At 43.5% G+C, this 27,040-nt stretch overlaps 1 protein-coding gene across 6 annotated transcripts in view; it reads right to left on the bottom strand.

Annotated features, from left to right (window-relative positions):
* SPAG17 (sperm associated antigen 17) overlaps positions 1-27,040 on the bottom strand; it is a 278,678-nt gene that overhangs the window by 105,576 nt on the left and 146,062 nt on the right. For all 6 annotated transcript variants that reach the window (XR_010599017.1, XM_005292730.4, XM_042852127.2 and 3 more), the window contains exons 15-19: positions 18,171-18,232; positions 16,190-16,294; positions 9,820-9,974; positions 5,151-5,341; positions 4,749-4,834 (exon numbers count right to left, since the gene is read on the bottom strand). Coding sequence is in view for 5 of the 6 variants with exons in the window: in XM_005292730.4 (XP_005292787.2) it covers positions 4,749-4,834; positions 5,151-5,341; positions 9,820-9,974; positions 16,190-16,294; positions 18,171-18,232 (599 nt within the window). In the remaining variant the exon portion in view is untranslated. The remainder of the gene's footprint in view (positions 1-4,748; positions 4,835-5,150; positions 5,342-9,819; positions 9,975-16,189; positions 16,295-18,170; positions 18,233-27,040) is intronic.

Raw genomic sequence — 27,040 nt, 5'->3', positions numbered from 1 at the left:
TCCTATAAAAAACTCTCCATTTGCAACTTTAATTCAGCCTCCTGAAATGGCTATGAATGGTGATACAGAGTAAAATTTTGAAAAACACCTAGGTAACTTGAAAGTCAATGGGATTCTTCAGAATATTTTGCATTTTTATAGCACTTAGTATGTTCAAAGCACAACTCTCAAATTCGGCTGCAGTTGTGAGTGCTCATAACTTCTGCAAATTATGCATCGGGTTGCTCAAGTTGGGCACCAAGAAAATGAGTTAACTAGTTAATGTTTGTAGTTCATATGACACTGCACTGATGGTCATCTTGCAGATAGTACATGACTTCAGGGAACTCAAAAGCATGCTGAAGAAGAAGAATGTCCAAGCGATCTTGTCTGAGATCCTTTGTGACTCATGAGAAAAGGAAGGCAGAAGATTCTGGAAGTGAAATGCTGGCTAGATGAGTGGTGTAGGGTTTTGGTTTTTAACATTGGTCAGCCTTCTGTGGAAAGAGGGACCTGTATATTTTGGATGGCTTCCACCTCAGTAGAAGAGGGATCAATCTCCTCAGGGGCAGGCTGGCTAGAGTAGTCAGGAGAGCATTAAACTAACAACAAAAGGGGAGGGTAAAAAGGGAAGATATAAGTGTTAAGTTAGCACAAAATTGGGATGTTGGGAACAAAATTAGTCAAGGAACCCAAAGAAATGTAGAGAAGAAATTCTTCAGTTGCCTATACACGAATGGTAGGGGTCAAAAATAAGAGGAATTGAAATTCCTCATTTATGAGCATAAATTTGGTATTACTAGTTGGTATTACTGAAACCTGTTGGGATTTCTCCCATGATTGGAACGTTAAAATCAATGGTAATAACCTACTTAAGAAGGAGCAAGCATGCAAAAGGGAACGGGAAGTGGCACTGTTTTGACAATAGAGTCAGAGTCACTGATCACTTGGAAGAAAATGATCTTGAATGCTCATGAATCAACATGCTAACATATAAAACACAAAATGGTGTATTAGTTGGCGTCTGCTATAGACCACCAAATCACACTAGGGAACAGAATAGTCGGCTCCTTATGCACCTATCTATAATGTGTAGGAAAAAATGCTGCGTGATCATGGGGGATTCAATTTGAGTGACAATGTGCTAGAAGTTTCATCCTTGGAAGACATCCGAGGAATTTCTAAATAGTATAGATGACAATTTCCTAACTTAAAAAGTGTTGAATTCAACAAGGGAGAATTCTATATTAGACTTTGTTCTAATAGATAAAGAGGAACTGATCACAGAACTAAAAATTAATGGTAACTGAGGTACAAGTTTTCATGACTTGATTAGATTTATAATGTGCAAACAGAATAAAGTCCGGACCAATAATGTATATACTCAGTGCTTTAACAGTGCCAGTTTCACAAAGCTGAAAACAGTTATGAGCCAAATCAGCTAGGAGGAAGATTATAATCAGAAAAAATGTGAGTGGTAATTGGGAATTGTTTAAGAACACTTTACTAGGTGCCCAAAAAGCCACAATCCCATAACTGAAGAAGATGTCTGTACTGGTTAAAAAAACCAACCTGGTTTAGAAGCGAAATGAAGGCAGCTGTAAAAAAAAAATAAAGAAAATAAATAAAAAAATTAACATATAACAAATGGAAGAAAAGGGAAGCGGATAGTAATGAATATAAATCAGAAGCTAGGAATTGTAGAAAATTGAGAACGGAAGCAAAGGGACATAGGAAATCCATGGCATGTAGAATTAAGGACTATAAAAATGAGTTTATTAAGTACTTTAGGGGAAAAAAGAATCCTAAAAATGGTATTGGTTCATTACTAGATAGAAATGATAGACATCGATCCCAGGCAAGATAATGGAGTGGCTGATACAGGACTTAATTAATAAAGAATTAAAGGAGAGTAATATAATTAATGCAAATTAACATAGTTTGATATCTTGTTTTGATGAGATTACAAGTTTGGTTGATAAAGGTAAAAGTGTGGATGTAATATATTTAGACTTCTGTAAGGTAATTGATTGGTACTGTACCACATTTTGATAAAAAAAAACTAGAAATTTACAAAATTAACATGGCACACATCAGATGGATTAAAAACTGGCTAAATGATAGGTCTCAAAATGTAATTGTAAATGGGGAATCATCATCAAACAGGTGTGTTTCGAGTGGGGTTCTGCAGGGATTGGTCATTGGCCCTACACTGTTTAACACTGCTATTAATGACCTGGAAGAAAACATAAGATCATCAGTGATAAAATTTGCAGATGACACAAAATTGGGGGAGTGGTAGATAATGAAGAGTATAGGTCACTGATACAGACCAATATGAATTGCTCGGTAAATTGGGCGTGAACAAACAATGTACATTTTAACTGGCTAAACGTAAATGTATATAACAAAGAATGTAGGCCATATCTTGAGAAATAATGACTCTGAAAAATATTGGGGGGTCATGATGGATAATCAGCTAAACATGAGTTCCAAATGTGATACTGTGGCCAAATGGGCTAATGCAAACCTTAGATGTGTAAACAGGAGAATCTTGAATAAGAGTAAAGAGGTTATTTTGCTTTAGTATTTGACACTGGTGTGACCACTGCTAGAATACTGTGTCCAGTTCTGGTGCCCACAATTCAAGAATAATGTTGATAAACTGGAGAGAAACCCTCCAGAGAAGAGCAACAAGAATAATTAAAGGATTAGAAAACATTTTTATAGTGATAAATTAAATATATTGAGCTCTTTGAGTCTAACAAAGAGAAGGTTAAGGGGTGACTTGATTACAGGCTATAGCAATCATTCCCAAACTGGAGTTCATGAACCCTGGGGGTTTGCAAAATGTTACAGGGGGTTCTTGAGAAAAAATTCCTTACTGACAGACCGAGCTGTCCCTAGGGACTCCGGGCAACATGGGACCAGCAGCCTGGAGCCTTGGGGACTTCCAAGAGCTAAGCAGATCAAAGCAAGCCTATCTATCACACTGAGGAGATTTAAACTTCAAGACTCCTTATAAGAAATGGAAAGGGAGGTGGATATTTTTTGCTGTTTTTAAAATTAAATAGGTTGCTAGTGTTGTTTTTAAAATTATTATGAAGAACACTTTTAAGCTTTGTTATAATGTGCATTGTTTGCCTGGACTGCTCAAGACCTGAATGCTTGTGTAAGAGGAACTCTTTGAGTTGGCTTCTTAGGGTACGTCTTCACTTACCGGAGGGTCCGGCGGTAAGCAATCGATGTTCTGGGATCGATCCCGGAAGTGCTCGCCGTCGACGCCGGTACTCCAGCTCGCCGAGAGGAGTACGCAGCATCGACGGGGGAGCCTTCCTGCCGCGTCTGGACCCACGGTAAGTTCGGACTAAGGTACTTCGAATTCAGCTACGTTATTAACGTAGCTGAATTTGCGTACCTTAGTCTGAAGTGGGGGCTTAGTGGGGACCAGGCCTTCGATACCTTCATGCTGTTTCACATCTGATACTTCTTGATGAAACATAGGAGCCTTGTCTTATAACAAGCTTATTCAAAGTGATACAAGCTACAAAAGTGAGATCTTGGAAGAGTGTTGCCGTTTTCATGTAATAAAAATACTGTAATGATAAATAATAATTAATAATAAATAGTGTGCAATAAGCATGTCATAAAGACAAATTTTATATTTCCAAGATCACTGCTTTTATAATTTATACTCAGGTAAAGGAGAAAATCCCTGGAAATATTCTTTTTTAGGAGGGGGTTCGCGAGACTTGACATTTTGGTGACAGCGGTTCACAGTTTGTTAAAGTTTGGGAACCACTGGTCTATAGGTATCTATGTGGGGAACAAATATTTAACAATGTTTAAATTTGTTAGTCTCTAAGGTGCCACAAGTACTCCTGTTCTTCTTTTTGCGGATACAGACTAACATGGCTGCTACTCTGAAACCTATTTAACAATGAACTCTTCAGCCTAGCAGAGAAAGGCATAACATGGTCCAATGGCTGGAAGTTGAAGCTAGACAGATTCAGACTGGAAAGAAGGCAATATTTAACAGTGAGAGTAATTAACCATTGGAACAACTTACCAAGGGTTGTCGTGGATTTTCCATCACTGACTATTTTTAAATTAAGATTTTATGTTTTTCTAACAGATCTGCTCTATGAATTATTTTGGGAAAATTCTGTGGCCTGTGTTATACAGGAGGTCAGACTAGATGATTAAGGCTTGTCTTGATCCGCGCTAAGCCTAGCCCTGGCTGCTGCTTTCTATCTGGCCAGTGGGGAGAGGAGGGCAGTGATTACAATATGTGGTGATTAGGAGCCCCAGCCTACCCCCCCCCACAGTGGCCCCTGGCAGGCTCAAGGAAGCCATCGCAGCACTGCCTGGTGAGGAGCTGACATTGGGATCTGCCATTTGGAGCATTAGCAGGTATGTGTGTGTGTGTGGGGATGACGATGACATCCCTGTCCTCGTGGGGGAAAGGGGAAGGAATCAAGGCTGAAGGGGCCCAGCCCCAGCAAGGGGATTTGGGAGAGACCAGGATCCACAGCTTGAAGCATGAGAAGGTGTTTGTGGGGCAGTCTATCCCATCCCCACAGACAGGGAGCGCCCCCTCACACACTGTGATCCCCCTGCTGCCACACACGACCCAATCCCCCCCGCCTGCTGGGCCAGGGTCCTCTCATCCACCCTGATCCCTCCTGCCATCTGGGCCAGGACCCCCTCACACATCCCAATCCACAAACTGGGGAAGGACTATTGGACTTTTGCTTTTCTTGTCTCACCTTGAGGGAGCCTTCTCTGACAAAAGGATTTTTTTCTGGAAGTTCCGGTGTAACCTCTGCTTTACTGTCCGGTCTTGATGTACTGCCTTTGAGAAATGAGAGGGGAACAATAAATATGTTGCCAAAATAAAATAAAATAAGTCTGGCTCAGTGCAAAGTCCAGGATGGATTCCCTGTTTAAAATCCTTGTTTCTCTGGTCAGAAGGTTAGAAGGGCAGATACACTGGTGTTTCACAATTATTATTTAATTGTATTACAATTCAATGGCAAAACCCTATGCTAACGCACAGTTAAGGTTGTTTGGTGGTATGTTGTTCCCTTGCAGAATGGTGAGTTGAGCAAAACTCAAACTTTTGAGGGTTGGGAATCAGTTTTCTGGGATAAATATGGAAAGACACCAACTTTTTGTTTTCTTAGGAGATGCAGCTTTTTTGCTAGTGGAGGAACAAGGTTTATCTTCAGGAGGTCTCTCTGTCATGCCTTTAGCTAGTTTAAGGCTCTCCAGTTCCTTAGCCATTTTTTCTTCCTGATATTTGGTTTCTTCTTTTGTCACCCAGTCTTCAATTGAGTTGGCCACCAGCTCCAGATAGTTTCTGAAAAGAAACATATTACTTCTATTAACAGTGAAAATACTGTATTAATTAATATGATATTGGATCAAACAATATCTTTTTCATTCTACCTTTCACTAGAGACAGTCTTGTTTTTTTAGCTGCTATCTGAACATTTTACCATAATCTTTAAGAGTCGGGTAGAGTTTACCAGGGTTTTTTTTCTGTATGGGAATTTTTATCTTTGTCTTATTGATCTTTGCTCACTACATTTTATGTTTAACATTTGAGTTAAAAGCATCATTTGCCAAAAAAAAAAAAAAAAAAAAAAAAAATTCAGCTAGCCATAAATCACCATTAATTAATTTAACTTAACAAGGGTCAGTAAGAAGAGTCAAAATCTTGATTCTCCCCTCTTAGTGGTTTACAACCACTGTAATTCTATTGACTTCACTAGAGTTACTCCTGATTTATACTTGCCCTTAGCATTTGTTCACTTAACCACCCTCTGTATATATGAAGCACCAAATTCTAATCAAACTTACACAGACACATAAAAGATAGAACTAAATTGCTGTAAGATAAATGGAAAATTTACACAGCACACCTCATCCTGAGCACGGTGGCATAGTCTTGCTGACTTGTGGGGTCATGTAAGGCAGGTTTGAAATAAGATCACTCAATATACAAAACTTCTCAAGGAAGGTGTCCAATCTTGCCCCTATACATTCTATCAATTTAGTAAAGGTGAGAGTATATTTGTCTCAACCGATCTTGAAGCCAAGTCAGGAAAACATCTGGAGAATCATGTGAACACCTCTGGTGACCTGTTGTGATGTGTGCCCCCAAATCAATCAGTCATCAATATATGTGGACAATTGAAGGCCTTGTCTCTTCAGATGAACTGCTACCACTGAGAGTCATTTGGTAAACACTTTTGGCGCTTTTGAGAGACCAAATGGTAGGACTTTGAATTGGTACTGAAGGCCATTGACCATAAAATGTAGATATTTCCTGTGGGCTGGATAGATTGACACGTGCAAGCATCCTGCAAATCAAATGTTGTGAATGACATCATGGGATCTAGAGAGAGGATTATTGACTAAAGAGTCAAATTTGAAGTGATGGATGAATTTGTTGAGATGTCTTTGAGATCTAATATAAGATGCCAACCCCCTTTCTTCTTCAGAATGAGGAAGTAGTGGGAATTGAATACCTGGCTGCAGAATGCTGGAGGCACCATCTTTATTACACCCCATTGAAGAAGAGTCTGTCTCCATACAAGACAGGCTCCCATGCAAAGAGTTCATGAAAAGGGATTGGGTAGGGTGTGTGGAGTTGGCCTAGATTGCAATTATACTGAATATCCTTGCTGCATATTCTAAGACACACTGGTTGGTAGTAATTGCAATCCATGAATCTGCAGAAAAAGGAAGGAGATTGCCAAACGCAGGGGAAAAGGTGTACGGACCTTCACAAACTGGTCCAAGACTCTTAACTGCAGCATCAAACCTGCAACCTTTGCCCGATGAGGAGTATGCAGTAACAGTAAATGAAGGAGGGCCACTTTTCTTTTGGAAATATGGTCCTTTCTTGTAAAATTCAGGAGCCTTTTGTTGGCATGAATACAAGGATGATGGAGGCCCTTCACTCAAGAAGGACTGAGGTCTATTTTGCTTCCTCTTCTGGAATGGGGTATGTACGCCTAGAAACCGAAGTGTTGCCCTGAAGTCTTTTAAAAGAATAAAGCATCTCTTAAGTCTTTGAATTTAAAAAACACAGCCCTCAAAAGGAAGGTACTCAGTTGTGGCTTGGTCTACTTCTGGATGAAGTCTGTAGTCATGATGTTCTGTGCACAGTGACTGCAGTAGCCATTGATCCTGACACAGTGTCAGAAACATCCAAAAAGGCCTGTTATACGATTTTCACCACCAACTGGCCCTCCAAACCCTGATGCTTAGATTTTTCTAAATCAAAGGAGATATCCCATCTCCTAGAACTGGAAGGGACCTTGAAAGGTCATCGAGTCCAGCCCCCTGCCTTCACTAGCAGGACCAAGTACTGATTTTGCCCCAGATCCCTAGTGGCCCCCTCGAGGATTGAACTCACAACCCTGGGTTTAGTAGGCCAATGCTCAAACCACTGAGCTATCCCTCCCCCCTTCATTATCCACCACTACAACTAAAGACCCAGGGATGTGTTTGGTAAAAAAGTACTCATACTCTGTAGGAGAAAATTGTTATCTCCACCCTGCTCTTGTTGATCTAACAGAAATGGATGCATGAGTTTGCCACAAATCCTTGACTGGTTCAAGGATACCCTAATTTATAGGAATGGTCAAGTGACCCTGAGAGACCAGATGCAGAATATCAAATAACTTGTCTGACCTTTCCTGGATATCTCCAGAGTATCCGCCATTTTTTAAAGAAGGTCCTAAAATCCTTAAAGTCATTAACTGTGGAAGAAGTAGATGGTGCCACAACTTTATCTGGTTATGAAGAAGAAACATTCAAAGGGATAGGTTGCTCCCCATACTCCTTCACAAGATCTCCCTATTCAGTATGAGGTTCTTGCTGAAATTCCTGATGGAGCACTTTGCTTGAGGACTGCGGTATCTTAGATGACTCCTTAGAAGGAAGTGACCTATTTCTAGATTTGGATCTAGATGAATAAGGAGCAGAAAATAAGAGAATAAGGAACAGGATCCACTGACTGATCTGAAGAGAAGGTTCAATAAGTTTCTGAGAAGCACAAGGTCTCTTAGAGCTGGATGACCTCTTAGCTCCTGGCAGAGTATCTCTAGTAGCTGAAGCACTGACAGAAACTGGTTTTGAAGCAGCAGCAGCAGCAGACTGCCTTCAAAGAGGGAACTCAGAGTCAGAGACATATTTCACTGATCTTTCCATTAAAAATAATTTCTGACGGGCATCATGAGCTTTTTGTATGCACTTAGAGAAAGATTTGCAAAATGAATGTTTGCTGGGGATCTATGATTCCACTTGACAAAAAAGGCATGTATTAGTCCATTGTTTGCAGGCATTGCTGCCTAACAGGCAGAACAGATTTTAAAGCCTGGAGACAACATCTCATCCATCAGATCTTTGGTACCAAGTGGAAACTCAAAACAAATTAAAAGTCTCTCTCTTTTTTTTGTCAATGGGCTTGAATGAAACTTACTAGTTACGAAGAATTACAAAAAAAAAAAAAAAAAGATCACACTGCTAACCTCTAAACATAAAGTAACAGGCTATGGGGAAGCAGATAGACACTGTACCTCTTCAACACGCTGCCATGGGTGGTAGGAAAGAACTGAGTAGCGGTTGGGGCTTCTCCATCCTTTATGCCTCAAGAGAAGGAGCCTGAGGGTGTGCAGGATGCATATGCAGCCTTAACAGATACTGCTGGCTAAAACATTCTGAGCTCATGCACATGGGGCACACACACCTACAACAGGATCCGTGCGAAGAAATGTTTGAAGAACACTCATTCCATTGGATGATCTGTTCCTGACTAACACAGAGCAAGTTTTGCTTGGTATAGTGATATAATGTGAACAAACATTTTGTAGTTATAAAAAAAAATTAACTGCTAGAATGAAAAATTATGACATTTCAGCTATTTCAAAAGATGCTCCAAGGATAGTGAGACATCATATGAAACAGAGACTGTTCTTGAAAAACCAGGACAAATGGACATATTTTATTTTATTTCAATAGCTGCTACTCCTTTTGCTTGTTTCCTTAAAGAAATACATGTTGGGCTGGGACAGAAAATTCACACTTTTTCTGTATAAGCACGGAGTACCTCCTGTCCCACTTATAGTATGGTTATCCTTACAAGACTCCACAAATCCTTGCAAACCATGCCACAGAGAATCTCACATTTTTCACTGACTACTCTGTTGTTTGGATTACCCCTGAACCACAGTACCAAAATCAGGTGTTGTGGAAACTAATTAGGGATGAAGAATAGACCCTTTGTTTGTATTCTCTATGACTTGGTGTTCCAAGAATAAATTGTTTAAGGTATTGTGAAATTGCTTCTGTAAATCTTGTTCTGTTTTGACACTTGACCAGTTCATATAAGGGTAGTTGAAGGAACTGATTTGTTTAATTAGACTTAGCTGGCTCTTTGATCTCCCTCAAAATAGTGCCCCCAATATCGTTTTTCCTGATATGGAGGCCAGTATATAACCCTATTAACATATTTGTATTCTTATGACTTGTGATTTATAAGCATACAAATTCTATGGGGTGGCTCTATTCACTCAAAATTTTTTTACCGCAGTACTGTCTGTCGTATATTTTAGATAAAGTGATATTACTATGCCCCCAATCCCTGCCCCCTAATGACTTAGTAATTTCTTCTTGAACCATTTATTGCCAGGTATTACAGTTAACCCATTGATTTTTCTGATGCCACCATATTTCATAAGTGCTTGTTATGTCAAGGTCCTTTTCCATTGCTAGGCTTTCAGCTAAAATGCCTGTTTGAAGATAACATCTAAAAAAATTTATTACCTGAATCCAACATCAGAGTGCATTGCAATATCCCAGGATTCCTTGCACTGACGGTGTTGGTTCATTGGATTGTGAAGGACTATAAGCAGAGAGTTATCTTGGGTGTGGTAATAGGAATCAATACACCTGTATTGTTGGGTTGCATTGTGTAAAACCTGAAAATGAAAAGAAATTAATACTTAAGACACATCCTCCATATAGACAAATGGCACCCCCAACTCCTACAAGAGGGCTTGATTGTGCCTTGTAGGGATGTCGCATAGTAAGGGATGGCACAGAGCCTCACTACACCAGAAGCACCAAAAGGCATTCTGCCTCCAGCAGACAGAAGGTCTTTCTAGAGTCCCCGGTCATGTAGAAGCTGTATTCCCACAACCACATGCATTTAAGGAGTGCCACTAGCTATACCAGGGGTAGGCAACCTATGGCACATATGCTGAAGGCGGCACGCGAGCTGATTTTCAGTGGTACTCACACTGCCCGGGTCCTGGCCACCAGTCCGGCAGGCTCTACATTTTAATTTAATTTTAAATGAAGCTTCTTAAACATTTTAAAAACCTTATTTACTTTACATACAACAATAGTTTAGTTGTATATTATAGACTTAGAGAAAGAGACCTTCTAAAAACGTTAAAATGTATGACTGGCATGTGAAACCTTAAATTAGAGTGAATAAATGAAGACTCAGCACACCACTTCTGAAAGGTTGCCGACCCCTGAGCTATACCCATGCAGTCAATCAACTCCACTAGCAAATTCATAGGAACCATAACTTGATCTTCTCCTACCCCCCACCCCCATCTCTTTGGGATGCAACCTGAATGCAATATTTCAGGTGTGGCTGGAGCTGTACAGAAAAGAAGTATCATCCCCTTGCCTACAAATATGCAGATAGAAAATAAATTTACTTCTTTTATGGCTATATCACATTATAAGTTCATATTGTATCAAATTCACTGTGCTATCACTGCTGGTGTTCTCCAGATTTACTGCTTTCCAGTAAATTTTTCTAGCCCATTCTGTGTTGTGCATCCTTTTTTAATGCATGTACTGGCTCTACGCTGAATGTCATTTTATCTCATTTTATATGCTATCATTTTTGCAGAATGCTAGAGCTGAAATGGAACTGAAATTCATTTATATATCATAAATTATTAGGTTGAATCTATTTTATGAAATAAATTCTAGTTAACTGAATATTCAGTTTACAAAAGAAAACTAATTAACAGCAATATGCAAAAGGATATGTAAAGGTGTGGCAGAGAGTATATTGCTTTCCATATAGAAAATGAAATGTTATGTGCCAGTTTTAATGAAGAAATTTAATTACTAGAGCTGATGAGAAAAAGGAAAAGTTTTTACAAGACTTCCATTTTGTGCTGAAATTTTGTTTTCATGGACATTTTATAACCATCTTTATTAATTACTACCAGTGGTATAGATACTAAGGTCCACTGCATTAGTAGGAATTTCCCATGTACTGTAATTTAGGACCAGATTCTATCTGGTCTTTACATGTGTGGTCAGTGTAGTGGGAAGAGTACAAAAAGCTAAGCAGAACTACAGTCTCTGTAATTCAACAGAGCACAGGGTCTGCTCCATCTTTACTCCCCCTGGGGTTCATGGCAGAATACCTCCTCATACCCTCTGGGTTAGTACAACTCTGGGATATTCCTAACAGGCACAATCCTAGGGTACATTGAGGAAAGAACAGACCACAATGTATTTGCAGTACTACACTCTGATTAATCTTTTACAGTTCTTGTTTTGTCTTTCCTTTAAGATAAATATCAGTCATTATCCTATTTCTATTATGGGTCTCTCATATCCATGGGAGTACTGCACATGGAGAACTTGAAGGACAGGACCCTTTGTTCTTGCTGACAGTCATGAACACTAAAGTCTTCCATTTATTCATAAAATGGATGCAGGGAAGCGTTCCTAACCCTTGCAGCCAATGTCATTGTTGCCACAGAAAAGCCAATCCTAGGGATAAGAAGAAAGTCCCTTCTATCACATGTTCAGTCTGGGCTCCAATGCTAAAATGGACAATTGCAATGCTGTTTTTGAGTCATGAACAAAATTACAAAATAGATTAAAATGACAAACTCATTTAGTAAAAGTCACCAAAAAGCAGCTGAAGAATAATGGCTTTTGGTAACCATTTATCAGGGCCAAATCTGAATCAGTGTCCTATCAGTAAAATAAGAATATAAGAACAGCCATACTGGGTCAGACCAAAGGTCCATCAATCCCAGTATCCTGTCCTCTGACAGTGGCCAATGGCAGGTGCCCCAAAGAGAATGAACAGACAGGTTATCATCAAGTGATCCATGCCCTGTCACCCAATCCCAGCTTCTGGCAAACAGAGGCTAGGGACACTATTCCTATCCATCCTGGCTAATAGCCATTGATGGACCTTCCATGAATCTATCTAGCTCACTTTTGAACCCCGTTATAGTATTGGCCTTCATAATACCCTCCGGCAAGGAGTTCCAGAGGTTGACAGTGTGTTGCATGAAAAAATACTTCCTTGTGTTTGTTTTAAACCTGCTACCTATTAATTTCATTTGGTGACCCTTGGTTCTTGTATTATGAGAAGGAATAAATAACATTTCCTTATTTACTTTCTCTATACCACTCATGATTTTATAGACCTCTATCATATCCCCCCTTAGTCGCCTCTTTTCCAAGCTGAAAAGTCCCAGTCTTATTAATCTCGCCTCATACAGAAGCCTTTCTATACCCCTAATAATTTTTGTTGCCCTTTTCTAAACCTTTTCCAATTCCAATATTTCTTTTTTGAGATCAAGTGACCACATCTGCACGCAGTATTCAAGATGTGGGCATACCACGGATTTAAATAGAGGCTATATGATATTTTCTGTCTTATTATCTATCCCTTTCTTGATGATTCCCAACATTCTGTTCGCTTTTTTGACTGCTGCTGCACATTGAGTGGATGATTTCAGAGAACCATCCATAATGACTCCAAGATCTCTTTCTTGAGTGGTAACAGCTAATTTAGACCCCATTATTATATATGTATAGTTAGGATTATGTTTTCCAATGTGCATTACTTTGCATTTATCAACATTAAGTATTCAAGGTGTGTGTGTACCATGGATTTATATAGAGGCCATATGATATTTTCTGTCTTATTATCTATCCCTTTCTTGATGATTCCCAACATTCTGTTCGCTTTTTTGACTGCTGCTGCACATTGAGTGGATGATTTCAGAGAACCATCCATAATGACTCCAAGATCTCTTTCTTGAGTGGTAACAGCTAATTTAGACCCCATTATTATATATGTATAGTTAGGATTATGTTTTCCAATGTGCATTACTTTGCATTTATCAACATTAAGTATTCAAGGTGTGTGTGTACCATGGATTTATATAGAGGCCATATGATATTTTCTGTCTTATTAACTATCCCTTTCTTGATGATTCCCAATATTCTGTTCACTTTTTTGACTGCCGCTGCATATTGAGTGGATGATTTCAGAGAACTATCCACAATGACTCCAAGATCTCTTTCTTGAGTGGTAACAGCAAATTTAGACCCCATCATTGTATATGTATAATTAGGATTATGTTTTCCAATGTGCATTACTTTGCATTTATCAACATTAAATTTCATCTGCCATTTTGTTGCCCAGTCACCCAGTTTTGTGAGATCCTTTTGTAGCTCTTTGCAGTCTGCCTGGGACTTAACTATCTTGAGTAGTTTTGTATCATCTGCAAATTTTGCCACCTCACTGTTTACCCCTTTTTCCAGATCATTTATGAATATGTTAAATAGTACTAGGCCCAGTACAGACCCCTGGAAATGAGAGAGAAGAGCATTTCTAGCATTTATTCCTACCCTTTGTTTTCTATCTTTTAACCAGTTACCAATCCATGAGAGAACCTTCCCATGACTGCTTATTTTACTTATGAGCCTTTGATGAGGGACCTTGTCAAAGGCTTTCTGAAAATCTAAATACACTATATCCACTGGATCTCCTTTGTTCGCATGCTTGTTGACCCCCTCAAAGAATTCTAGTAGACTGGTGAGGCATGATTTCCCTTTACAAAAAAACATGTTGACTATTTCCCAACAAATTATGTTCATCTATGTGTCTGACAATTTTGTACTTTACGATAGTTTCAACCAATTTGCCCGGTACTGAAGTGAGGCTTACTGGCCTGTAGTTGCTAGGGTCACCTCTGGAGCCCTTTTTAAAAATTGGCGTCACATTAGCTATCCTCCAGTCATTTGGTACAGAAGCTGATTTAAATGATAGGTTACAGATGACAGTTAGTTGTCCTGCAATTTCACATTTGAGTTCCTTCAGAATTCTTGGGTGAATACCATCAGGTCCTGGAGACTTATTACTGTTTAGTTTTTCAATTTGTTCCAAAACCTCCTCTAATGACACCTCAATTTGGGAGAGTTCCTCAGATCTGTCACCCAAAAAGAATGGCTCAGGTTTGGGAATCTCCCTCACATCCTCAACAGTGAAGACCAATGCAAAGAATTAATTTAGTTTCTCCACAATGGCCTTATCGTCTTTGAGTGCTCCTTTAGCATCTCAATCGTCCAGTGGCCCCACTGGTTGTTTAGCAGGCTTTCTGCTTCTGATGTATTTTAAAAAAAATTGCTATTACTTTTGGAGTCTTTGGCTAGCTGTTCTTCAAATTCTTTTTTGGTCTTTCTAATTATATTTTTACACTTCATTTGCCAGAGTTTATGCTCTTTTCTATTTTCCTCATTAGGATTTGTCTTCCTTTTTGCCTCTCACTGCTTCTTTTACTTTGTTGTTTAACCACTGTGGCTCTTTTTTGGTTCTCTTACTATGTTTTTTAAATTGGGGTATACATTTAAGTTGAGCCTCTATTATGGTTCTTTAAAAAGTTTCCACTCCGCTTGCAGGGATTTTACTTTTGGTACTGTTCCTTTTAATTTCTGTTTCACTATCCTCCTCATTTTTCTGTAGTTCCCCTTTCTGAAATTAAATGCTACAGTGTTGGGCCGCTGTGGAGTTTTCCCTGCCACAGGGATGTTAAATTTAATTATATTACGGTCACTATTACCAAGCGGTCCAGCTATATTCACCTCTTGGACCTGATCCTGTGCTCCACTTAGGACTAAATTAAGAATTGCCTCTCCTCTTGTGGGTTCCAGGACCAGCTGTTCCAAGAAGCAGTCATTTAAGGTGTCAAGAAACTTTATCTCAGCATCCCTTTCTGAGGTGATATGTACCCAGTCAATATGGGGATAATTGAAATCCCCCATTATTATTATTGATTTTTTTAATTTTAATAGCCTGTCTAATCTCCCTGAGTATTTCAGAATCACTAACACCATCCTGGTCAGGTGGTCTGTAATATAGCCCTACTGCTATATTCTTATTTTTTAAGCATGGAATTACTATCCATAGAGATTCTATAATACAATTTAGTTCATTTAAATTTTTTTCTTCATTTGATTCTATGCTTTCTTTCACATATAGTGCCACTCCCCCCACCAGCACGACCTGTTCTGTCCTTCTGATATATTTTGTACCCTGCTATTACTGTGTCCCATTGATTATCCTCATTCCACCTGGTTTCTGTGATGCCTAGTATATCAATATCCTCATTTAATACTAGGCACTCTAGTTCACCCATCTTATTATTTAGACTTCTAGCATTGGTATATAAACATTTTAAAAACCTGTCATTTTTTGGCTGTCCCCTATTGCATGACATAATTGAATGGGACTTTTTTTCATTTGACTTTTTCTCATCAGATCCTCCCTGTATTTTATCATTTTCCATCCTCTCCTCCTTATTAGGACATAGGGAATCTCCATTTATAGATCCTCCCCAAGGGATGTCCGAATCACATGCTCCTCCGCACCTGTCGGATTTCCCCCAGCCCTTAGTTTAAAAACTGTTCTACCACCTTTTTAATTTTAAGCGCCAGCAATCTGGTTCTGTTTTGGTTTAGGTGGAGCCCATCCTTCCTGTATAGGCTCCCCCTCTCCCAAAAGCTTCCCCAGTTCCTAATAAACCTAAATCCCTCCTCCCTACACCAGTCTCATCCACACATTGAGACCCTGCAGTTCTGCCTGTCTAACTGGCCCGGCATGTGGAACTGGAAGCATTTCAGAGAATGCTACCATGGAGGTCCTGGACTTCAATCTCTTACCTAGCAGCCTAAATTTGGCCTCCAGGATCTCCCTCCTATCCTTCCCCATGTCGTACCTATGTGTACCAGGACCACCGGATCCTCCCCAGCACTACACATAATACACAAAATGCTCTGTATCCTGTTACTAGCACTCTATGCACCAGACCCCAGAGCTATTGTGCCTATGAGAATCACAGCTCATAAATACCTGAAGAAGAAGACGTGGCTCATAATGTTCAGCAAAACTCCAGTCTGTCAAATGCCGCTGCTGAGTCTTTTGTATTTCCAATAAATCTGTCTCCAGGCCATACCTCTGTTGTTTAACCACAAAGTACATCAAAACAATAACAAATCAGTATTTTAGTATTTAGTTGTTTTAAACTGAATGTAATTCTGTTGACTTAACTACAGTGAGGAGCACAAGGTAGAATAGAATATAGAACAGACAGTGCCCAGTGCAGCATCATAGTTAACTGCATAAAGCTGCACATGTGTACATCTATATGGCAATGTTTTAGTAAGAATAAAAATTGACAAAAAGATTTTGCCTTTGACTGCTTTATAGTCAATATAATCTAAATATTTCTATTGTTAGGTTATATGCTTCTGAGTGTTGTAAGCAATTACAGACTTACAGACAGGTCTTGTGAAGTCACTTTAACATGGCTTTACTTATCTAGGGCTAAACGGCAGACAGATGTTTGTGAAGATGCCAAACCACACAGTCTGTTGGTGAGATTACAGTTTGGCAATCTCTCTTAAGCTCTTACTCTAAAATTAATCTCTTGCACTCAATAAGTAGCACAGCATTGGCATGAGAAGGCCCTCTCCACCCTGTTTCTTGGATAGTGCAGAATTGCAAGAGGCTGATTTTACAGTACTTTAAAGCTACTGGACTTTAGGGTATTATCCCAAAATATAATAAAATTAGGGCTGTCAATTAATTGCAGTTAACTCACATGATTAACTAAAAAAAATTAATCGTGATTAATCGCACTGTTACACAATAGAATACCAATGAAATTTATTAAATGTTTTTGGATGTTTTTCTACATTTTCAAATATATTGATTTCTATTACAACACAGAATACAAGGTGTACACTGCTCACTTTATATTATTTTTATTACAAATATTTGCACTGTAAAATGATAAACAAAAGAAATAGTATTTTTCAATTCACCTCATACAAGTACTGTAGAGCAATCTCTTTATCATGAAAGTGCAACTTACAAATGTAGAATTTTTTTGTTACATAACTGCTCTCAAAAACAAAACAATGTAAAGCTTTAGAGCCTACAAGTCCACTCAGTCCTACTTCTTGTTCAGCCAATCACTAAGACAAACAAGTTTCTTTACATTTACAGGAGATGCTGCTGCCTGCTTCTTATTTACATCACCTGAAAGTGAGAACAGGCGTTCGCATGACATTTCTGTAGCCGGCGTTGCAAGGTATTTATGTGCCAGATATGCTAAACATTTGTATGCCCCTTCACGCTTTAGCCACCATTCCAGAGGACATGCTTCCATGATGATGATGCTCATTAAAAAATAATGCGTTAATTAAATTTGTGACTGAACTCCTTGGGGGAGACTGTATGTCTTTGGCTTGGGCTTTGTTTTACCCTCATTCTGCCATATATTTCATGTTATAGCGGTCTCGGATGATGACCCAGCATGTTTGTTTTAAGAACACTTTCACAGCAGATTTGACAAAATGCAAAGAAGATACCAATGTGAGATTTCTAAAAATAGCTACAGTACTTGATCCAAGGTTTAAGAATCAGAAGTGCCTTCCAAAATCTGAGAGGGACGAGGTGTGGAGCATGCTTTTGGTTTTTTACAGTGAAAATATTTGTAATAAAAAATAAATATAAAGTGACCACTATACACTTTCTATTCTGTGTTGTAATTGAAATCAGTATATTGGAAAATGTAGAAAACACCCAAAAATATTTAAATAAATGGTATTCCGTTATTGTTTAACAATGCAATTAATCGTGATTAATTTTTTTAATTGCTTGATAGCCCTAAATAAAATTAACACGCACATGGAGATTCATGAAGAATCCCCAGCAAGAGGAATTCACTTTGTACAGTCCTTAATATTCCTTCAAGCCACACGATAGAACATACTTTATTCCATTCATTATACTATTCATCTCTGAAGTGAAGAAACTAATTTCTTACTTTGTTTACAAGAGGATCAGTCAGACCGTCTCCTCCACATTTCTCATTCTTTTCTATATGCACTGGAAATTGAACAGAGAAGAAACATGCTAGAGTTCCAGATATTTCAGAATTTGTGATTCAGTTGTTTACTTTATTCCTCTTTGTTATTCACATGTTGTGGGCACATTCTATCTCAACCTCCAGAAAGCTACATATATCCCCTCAAGCTTTGCCTTATCAGATTGGAAAGGACCCTGCTTCGATGATGATAAAGTACCCAATCACATTCTTGACCCTACAGAAAATCATAAGAACACAGGACTTCCATCGATTCATCAAGTCCAGAATCACATCACCAGAAGAGATTACTATCTGATTCTTTACAGAAAGGAGGAAAATACCTATCCTGTATTTTAGCAATCGCATAATGCTGGACGAAGGGAGAGAAGAGTTAATGCTTTCCCAACTCTGCGGTAGTTATTTTCCACCCAGAAGCATAAGGTTTGATTAGCCTTATTTCAGCACGTATGCTGTAAGCAACATTATTATTCTGTTATGGTAATAAAATTATCCAAACCTTTAAAACAATTTTGTATTGAAATTAATGGTGGTGAAAGGTGCCAAGCTGGCAGCTCTGTAGACATGACACCCTCTATTTGTGCACGGACTAGGTAGAGCACGGGTAGAAGTGGAAGCTTCTCCATCCTGCACTCCTAGTGTGCTCAGCCCTGAACATGAGGGCCCCACCTCTAGGAGTAAGAGGGTATTCAGTTTCCTTGGCCCATTTGTTGTTCACCTTCTCTGCTGAAATTGCTAACTAAAGGGCCAATTAGTGACAATTGTGGTGGTGATTTCATGATTTGACACTTGTTCACTAAAGACTTTACTCAGGCTACCATATTCATTTCACATAGGCCACTAAGTAACAATCAGATGGCAACATCTTTTTGGACTCTACAAGAAGCAACTAGAAATTAGAGCTTTCATAACTATGTTGTCATTAGATCACAGCAAGAGAGGCTACTTCTCAGTACAGTAACTGGAGTTCTTTGAAATGTGTTGTCTATGTATATATTCCACTGCTGGTAGTGCACATGTGCATGGTTTTTTGGCCAGTAGTTTCTGTTGGGGCTGTGCATGTGCCTTGAGTGTCCTTGTGCTCTGCACTGAGAGCATAAAGAATGGAGTGGCCCAGCCGCCACTCAGTTCCTTCTCTATTGCAGTATCCAAATGTCATAGGACTAATGCTCAGTAAACTTTTTCAGACAGAACATTTTTTCCTCAAAAAATCCCTGAAGATACTGTGTCTGACCAAGTCCTTGACCTCCCATCCGTGGTTGGATGAAAAATGTTTGCTCAGCCTGTCTGCCAAGATATTCTACAGACCTGGGAAGCGAACCACAGTAAGGGATATCTGATAATGGATACATCAGTTCCATCGTCAAACTTCCTCCTGACACAACAAAGATGACCTTGCACTTCCCTGTCTGTTTATATAGAACATGGCAGTCGTGTTGTCCGTCATGATTTGACTTTGATTGACCTTGAATACATGGAAGGAATACTGAGCAGGCTCTGTGAACTGCTCTGACCTGCAACACATATATATGCAGTTGATCTTTGTCTGGAATCCAAAGACCTTGCACTCTGCAATGATCCATGTGTGCCCCCCAGAGGGAAGCATCTGTCACTATGGTTCTGGATGGAAGGTGTGGTGCAAACATTAGCCTCTTTCACACACATTTGGAATCTTCCCACCAATCTAGGGAAATTAGTACATTTCGTGGTACTAAAAGAGGCATAGCTAAGCAATGCCTGCTCCGAACATAAACTGATTTTAGCCAAACCTGCATGCAAGGAAGGTGCCATAAGTCCACGAAGACTTGGGGAAGTCATCACTTTGGTGTTTGGATTTGACTGAATCTGCAATATGACAGTGGACATGTTCTTGAATATGTCCTGAGGCAGATATGCTCTGGCTGTTATAGAATCTATAACAGCTCTAGAATCTATAACAGCTCCTGTAAATTCTATTCTTTGTATTGGTGTCAGTCTGGACTTTTCTTTCTTGATTTTTAGTTCAAACTGGATAGAGTATCTGACTGATTCTATTTCTAGTACCCAATGGTCTGGTGTAATTGAAGTCCATATATTTTGGAAGAAGTTCGGCTGATTTCTGAAAGGAAGGATGCAAAAGTCTAGATCCTGAAAAGTGGCACTGCAATTCTTGAGCAATCTGTCAAAATGGTTGTTTATGAGTTGATGTAATCTGAGAGTATGGGTTGCTAATGTAGAAAGTCTCTTTTTCTGAAAATGCTGCCTCTCTCTGGGAGGCCCTTCACCTCTTCGGTGATAGAATGCACTTGGCACAGATTTTTAATAAGTAGGTGATTGTCACGGAGTCACCAGGGCAATGCTCTCGAACTACTCCCTAAGAAGCCAGTCAGGACACTGGGGGAGCACATGGACCACCTCCATCTCATAATCCTGGAAGGACAGACTACATCTCAGGAGCTTGGCATTGGCCCTCTCATCTGGTGCAGCCACAGCAGGGCGAGTGGTCCAGGTACACAGTGAAGTGCCGCCCAAATAGATCCAGCTGCAGCCTTTTAAGAGCCCACTCCATGGTCAGGCATTCCTTCTCTATGGCTGCATAGCCCTGCTCCCAGGGCAGCAGCTTCCTGCTCAGGTACATGATGGGGTGTTTCTCCCCCTTTGCATTGGCCTGCCTCTGCACCACGCCCAGCCCTGTGTCTGGGGCATCGGTGAACACCATAAAGGGCTTGTAAAAGTCTGAGTTTCCCAGCACTGGGTCCTTGACCTTCTTCAGCATGCAGAGAGCCCTCTGGCACTGCTCAGTCCAGACCAGCTTGTCTAGCTTACCCTTCTTGCATAGCTCAGTGATGGGAGCTGACACAGAGCTAAAGTGGGGCACAAATCTCCGGTAGTGCCTCACCATCCCAATAAAGGCCTGGGCCTGTTTCTTAGTCTGGGGAGAAGGCCAGTCTCTGATTGCCCCCACCTTGGCTGGCTCTGGCTTTAGACAGCCGCTCCCCACCTTGTGGCCCAGGTATGACACCTCTGCCATCCCCACCTTGCACATCCCAGCTTTTAGTCAGGCCTGCATCCTGGAGGCGACTCAGCCTCGTTTTCACCTGGGACACATGGTCCTCCCAGGTCTGGCTAATGGCACAAATATCATCAATGTATGCTAGGGTAGAATTCTCCATCCCCCTCAGTAACTGATCCACCTGGCGTTGGTAGGTGACCGGCACCTCCTTGAGCCTGAAAGGTAGGACCAAGGACTTGTATAGCCCCAAAGGGGTGACAAAAGCAGGTTTCAACCTGGCATCTGGATCTAAAGGCATCTGCCAGTAGCCTTTGGTGAGATCCCTGGTCATGGGGTATCAAGACCCCCCCCAACTTGTCTAGGATCTCATCAGGCCTAGGTATGGGCAGGCACCATACATTGAGATTCTGTTAGGCCACACAGAATCAGATTGACCCATCTTTCCTGGGGATCAGCACCACGGGAGGGGCCCCCAGGGCTGGTGGATGGCTGGATCATCCCGAAAGCCAGCATGGCCTCTCCCTCCAGGGCCTGGGCTGCGTTCCCAGTTACTCTGAATGGGGAACACCTGATGGGAGGGACGGCTCCTGTCTCCACCCAGAGGACAGCTCGGTTAGTAAGCCCAGGCCGGTTGGAAAACAGCTATTGGTACGAATGCAGCATCTCTCTGATCTCTGCCTGCTTGGCAGGGGCTAGCTGGTCAGAAAGGGGAATTTATTCCAGCAAGGGGCCGGCTCCTGTCTCAGGAAGAGACCCACCAGGGGATCTTTCTCCCACTGGCCACACATGGCCAGTACCAACCTCTCCCTGTCACAGTATGGCTCCATGTTGACTTGCTCCCCTCGGTGGCTGTGAGTCTGGTTGGGCAGTTCCACCACATCATTCTCCTCATTCAACTGCTTGTTCACCTTGAAGGGCCTGTCCCAGGCAGCTTGCAGCTTATTTTTCCTCACCAGGATGAGAACCCTCACCTGGTCCCCAGTGCCATAGGCTGAGCGGTTGTACCAGACCTTCTGCCTCCCTTGGGCCCTGGCTGGGTTCTCCCTGGCCAGACCCATGAGCACAACGAGCTTTTCCAGGAAAGTCAGTACATACTCCAGCACTGATTCTCCATCAGGGGAAGTCTTCCGCTCCCATTCGTCCCTCACCAAGTCCAGGGCCACCTTCTGAAAAGGCTCCTCTATGACAGGCAGGTGTCTGAAGGCTGCTTTATCCTTGTCCTGGACCTTTTGCACCTCTGGACAAGGCAGCCCTGGTTGGCAGCTGTCTGGCCCTGGCTGTGGTTCCCCACACTTAGCTGGGGTCTCTAATCCTCCTGGGCTCAGCTTTGCCCCTGCTGTGCCAGTGAGGGCAGGCAGCGAGCCCACTGCTTTGCTCATAGCATCAGAGCCACCATGAGCCACCTCCCCCACGTGCAGGGGGGTAGGAAGTATCTCTCTGTCTCACTCAGCACCAGGGCTCTGGTTACAGACAAGCAGGTATCCCAAGTTTAGCAGCTCCTCCCCCTGCCAGCCAGGTCATTTGCATTTTCACTGACTGCTTCAGTCTCAGCCAATTGGGTCCCTGGATTCAAATTCAAATCCTCGGCTGTTAAAGGAGCAGGCCCTGGATCCTGTCCCAAAGAGAGACAGTCATCCCCCAACAGGAGGTCACTGCCGATATCTTGGAGAACCCCAATTACCAGCCAGCCCAACCCCTCCTATGTCTGTGTAACACCAATAAACCCCAGTCATCAGCGGGCGGGATCGAACCGGGGACCTCTAGAGCTTAGTGCATGAGCCTCTACCACATGAGCTAAAAGCCAACTGGCTGTTAGCTAAGGTTCCTTGTGGAATTGGCACCCCAGGGTCCATCCCCACTCACCCCTGGGTAGGTCCTTCTGCCTCTCAGCTCAGCCATCACCAGTACATGCTGCCTCTGTCTCTCCTGCTGTTCTGCTTCATGCCTTCCCTGTCTCTCATGGTCCTCTGCCTCCTTCGATCTCAGATCTAATTCCATCCATCTCAGATCCACCAACGGGGAACCCAGTGGAGACCCCCTGCTGGTCGGGGACATGGGTCTCCGGGACACCCGGCTGCTCTCAGCCTCTCTTGCGGCTCCAGCTGGGTCAGGAGAGGCTGCTCCCAGCCTCTCTCGTGGCCCCAGCTGGGTCAGGAATCGGCTCCTTAGAGCAATCCTCCTCTTCCAACTGAGCAATCAGCTGTGCCTTAGTGAGCTTTTCAATGCACAGCCCTCTCTCTCTGCACAGCTCTACAATGTCCTTCTTAAGGAGATGGTTATAGGCCATCTCCACACTGTTCCCAAGTGGTCATGGACTCATAGGCCTGTGCTGCCTCAGCTCCCCACGACCCCTGGGAGGAACCTCTTCAGTGCGACAGCCCTTCTCGGGGGTCCACTCTCTCTCGGGGTTAAGCCATAAGCTCCTCCACCTCCTGGAACTGCACCTCTTGGAGCCTTCAGCATGCCCATCTCTCGCTAATCCCCCTTCGTTTTACTGCTCCCCAGTCACTTACTGCAGGTTGCTCTGTCCACAGGGTGCAGTTTATCCCACTTCTCCCACCAGTTGTCACAGAATCACCCTTCCGAGCATGTCCTTTCCTCCTGGCCTAACCATTGAGCAGCCACGCCATGAGGTGGAGTGCCGCTAGGTTGCGGTGGAGGAGGCGGCTCTGGTCCTGGGAGAGCAGGTCCAGGCGGGATGGCAACGGCGGGGCGACTGCCAGGCTCGTGAGAGTCCCGTACTAATGTTGCCTGGGCCATGCCAGGGCAACCAGGAGGACCCAGGCCCTGTCCGTTTTTATCTTCTCTAAGACCTTGCCAATCAACGGGATCGGGGGGAAGGCATAGAGAAGCTGGCCCGACCAGGATAGGAGGAAGCCATCGGAGATGACGCCCACACCCAAACCCCTCTGGAGCAGAAGCGGGAAGACCGGCGGTTCTGCTGAGTCGTGAACAGGTCCACCTGGGGAGTTCCCCACTCTTGGAAAATCCTGTGCACCATCTCTGGGTGTAGTGACCACTCATGCTCAGGAGAAGTCTCGGCTCAGGCGATCTGCCTGCAAGTTCCGGGCGCCTGGTAAGTGGTGGGCTTGTAGGCAAATGTCGTGGGCTATACAGAAGTCCCACAGCCTGAGGGCTTCCTGGCAGAGGACAGAGGAGCAGGCCCTGCCTTGCCTGTTGATGTAAAACATCGAGGCCGTGTTGTCCGTGAGAACCCTGACCACTCTGCCCTCCAGGTGCGAGTGGAAGACCACGCATGCCAGACGGACTGCCCTGAGCTCCTTGACGTTTATATGCAGGGCAAGGTCCTGCGCAGACCACAGACCTTCGGTCTGAATGTTCCCCACATGGGCTCCCCACCCCTGGTCCAATGCGTCAGACACCAGCTCCACTGATGTGGGCTTGCCCCTGAATGGAACCCCATGGAGCATGTTCCCCGGGGAGGACCACCATTGTAGGGAGATGATCACCGGTTCGGGCACAGTGAGGACTTTGTCCATCCTGTCTCTGGACTGGGAGAACACTGAGGCTAACCAGAACTGGAGGGGCCTCATCCTGAGTCTGGAGTGGCGAACCACATATGTGCACGCCGACATGTGACCCAGGAGCTGGAGGCATGCTGTGGCTGTGGTCACAGGGAACCTTGTGACTGTGTCGATTGAATCCTTTTAGGGTCTCCAATCTGTCCGGTGGGAGGGAGGCCCTGACCGATGTTGTATCCAGGATTGCCCTGATAAACTATGCGCTGCACCGGGACTAACATGGACTTGGTGTGGTTTACCAACGGGCCCAGGGTGGCACAAGTGGACAGGAGGAGCACTACGTGATCCCGCACCTGCGACCTGGAGCTGCCCTTCACCAGCCAGTCGTTGAGATAGGCGAAGATCTGAACCCCACGATGTCTGAGGTAGGCCGCCACCACAGACATGCACTTTGTGAACACCCTGGGAGCAGTCCAAACGGGAGGACCGTAAATTGGTAGTGTTCCTGCCCAACCATGAAATGGAGGAAAGACCTGTGCCCCTCGAATAAATGAATGTGGAAGTACGTGTCCTGCAGATCAAGGGTGGCAAACCAGTCCCCGGGATCCAGGGAGGGGATGATGGAGGCCAGAGAGACCATGTGAAACTTGAGCTTTACCATGTACTGATTCAGGCCTCGCAGGTCCAAGATGGGCCTGAGCCCCCCTTTGGCCTTCAAGATAAGGAAATAACGGGAGTAGTATCCCTTGTATCTGAACTCTGCTGGCACCACTTCCACGCTCATAGGCCAAGGAGCCACCCCATCTCCTGCTCAAGCAGGGTCTCATGAGGAGGGTCCCCCCGGAGGGACAGGGACGGAGGGTGATTGGGTGGGGTAGACGTAAACTGGAGGGTGTAGCCCTGGGAGACGGTGTTGAGGATCCAACGGTCCAAGGTCAGCCACGACCACTCCGGGAGAAAAATACACAACTGGTTGGAGAAGGGAAGCTTTATTGCGGATGGATCCCTGGTATGAACTGGTAAATCGCCCCTCGGCATCCCGTCAAAACTGATGTTTTCCGCCTGTTTGCCCTTGGAAGGCCCAGGCTGGGGGGCAGACCAGGACAGCCTCTGCGGGTGTTTCTTATAGTCCCATGACTTTTTACAAGGGGGCTCGTATTTAGAGTGGGTGACCTGGGTGGGAGCCTGCTGAGGCTTAAACTTGGTCTTGGCTGGAGCTGGGACATAGAGGCGAAGTGTCTTAAGAGTTGTGCGGGAATCTTTCAGGCTGTGCAATTTCATGTCCGTCTGTTCTGCAAAGAGGGCCTTGCCATCGAACAGAAGGTCCTGCAAGGAGTTCTGTGCCTTGCTGGACAGCACAACAGGAGCCACAACGCCCTCCTCACGGACACCGCGGAGACCACAAACCTTGAAGCTGTATCTGCGGCACCCGACGCTGCCTGCAGGGTCGCCCTGGCAGCCACTGTACCCTCCTCCACCAGACCTTTGAACTCCTTCTTGTCATGCTCCTGGAGGTAGTCCTCAAATTTGGACAGAGAGTCCCACAAATTGAACTCCTTTGTGGAGTGGGAGGGCCACCCTGCCCAGTGCTGAGGCTGAGAGGACACTGAAGAGGGAGTCCGAGGGTTCCTCCACGTCCTCAGCTTGAAGGTTGAGGCTCGATGCCACCCTTTTCAACAGTTCCTGGTGGGCCTTAGAGTCCTCCTGCGGAACAGGTGGAGGAGGGGCCATAATTGCCTCATCAGGGGAGGATGAGGATGGTGGTGTGGTACTCTGCGTACCCACCAGTGCCAGAGGTCCCACCACTTGGGGTGCGGAACTGGAGATAAACGCTCCACCAACTCCTTTATCGGAGGCTGAGCTAGAAGGGGCAACAGTCTCTCCGAGGCTCTGGCCACCAAGTGAGCCACCACCGGGGGCTGTGTTGGGGGCCACGGGGCCCATTGGTACCACGGTGCTGGCCAAGGAGCCTGGTGCCACTTCACCTGCTGTGGCACCAGCAAAGCGGGCTGTTCAGCCTGACTAGCCTGTCCCATCGACTGACGACTATGAAGGGAGGCCGAGCTGGCGTACGACCTGCCGCTGTTCTGGGACTGGGAGAAACAGTGGCATCGGGAACGGTGCCAACCACGAGACCGTGAGCCCGGCACAAAGGAGCGGGAGTACCGCCGGTAGCTGCTGCTCCGCGATCAGCCCCACATTGAGCTCTTCTTATAGCCCTTGTGTCTGGCTGTTCAAACTCAGCAGACAGCCACTCCACCTCCGCGCTCCACCCCAGCAGCAATTTCCCCCCCCTTTGCTTCACAGATATTATGCAGGACAGAGCAGGCAGCTAT

Source organism: Chrysemys picta, chromosome 1 (assembly GCF_011386835.1).
Source record: "Chrysemys picta bellii isolate R12L10 chromosome 1, ASM1138683v2, whole genome shotgun sequence".
In the NCBI taxonomy this organism is placed as follows: domain Eukaryota; kingdom Metazoa; phylum Chordata; order Testudines; family Emydidae; genus Chrysemys; species Chrysemys picta.
The sequence above is the reverse complement of the archived record's forward strand: the minus strand, read 5'-3'. Positions and strand labels throughout refer to the sequence as shown.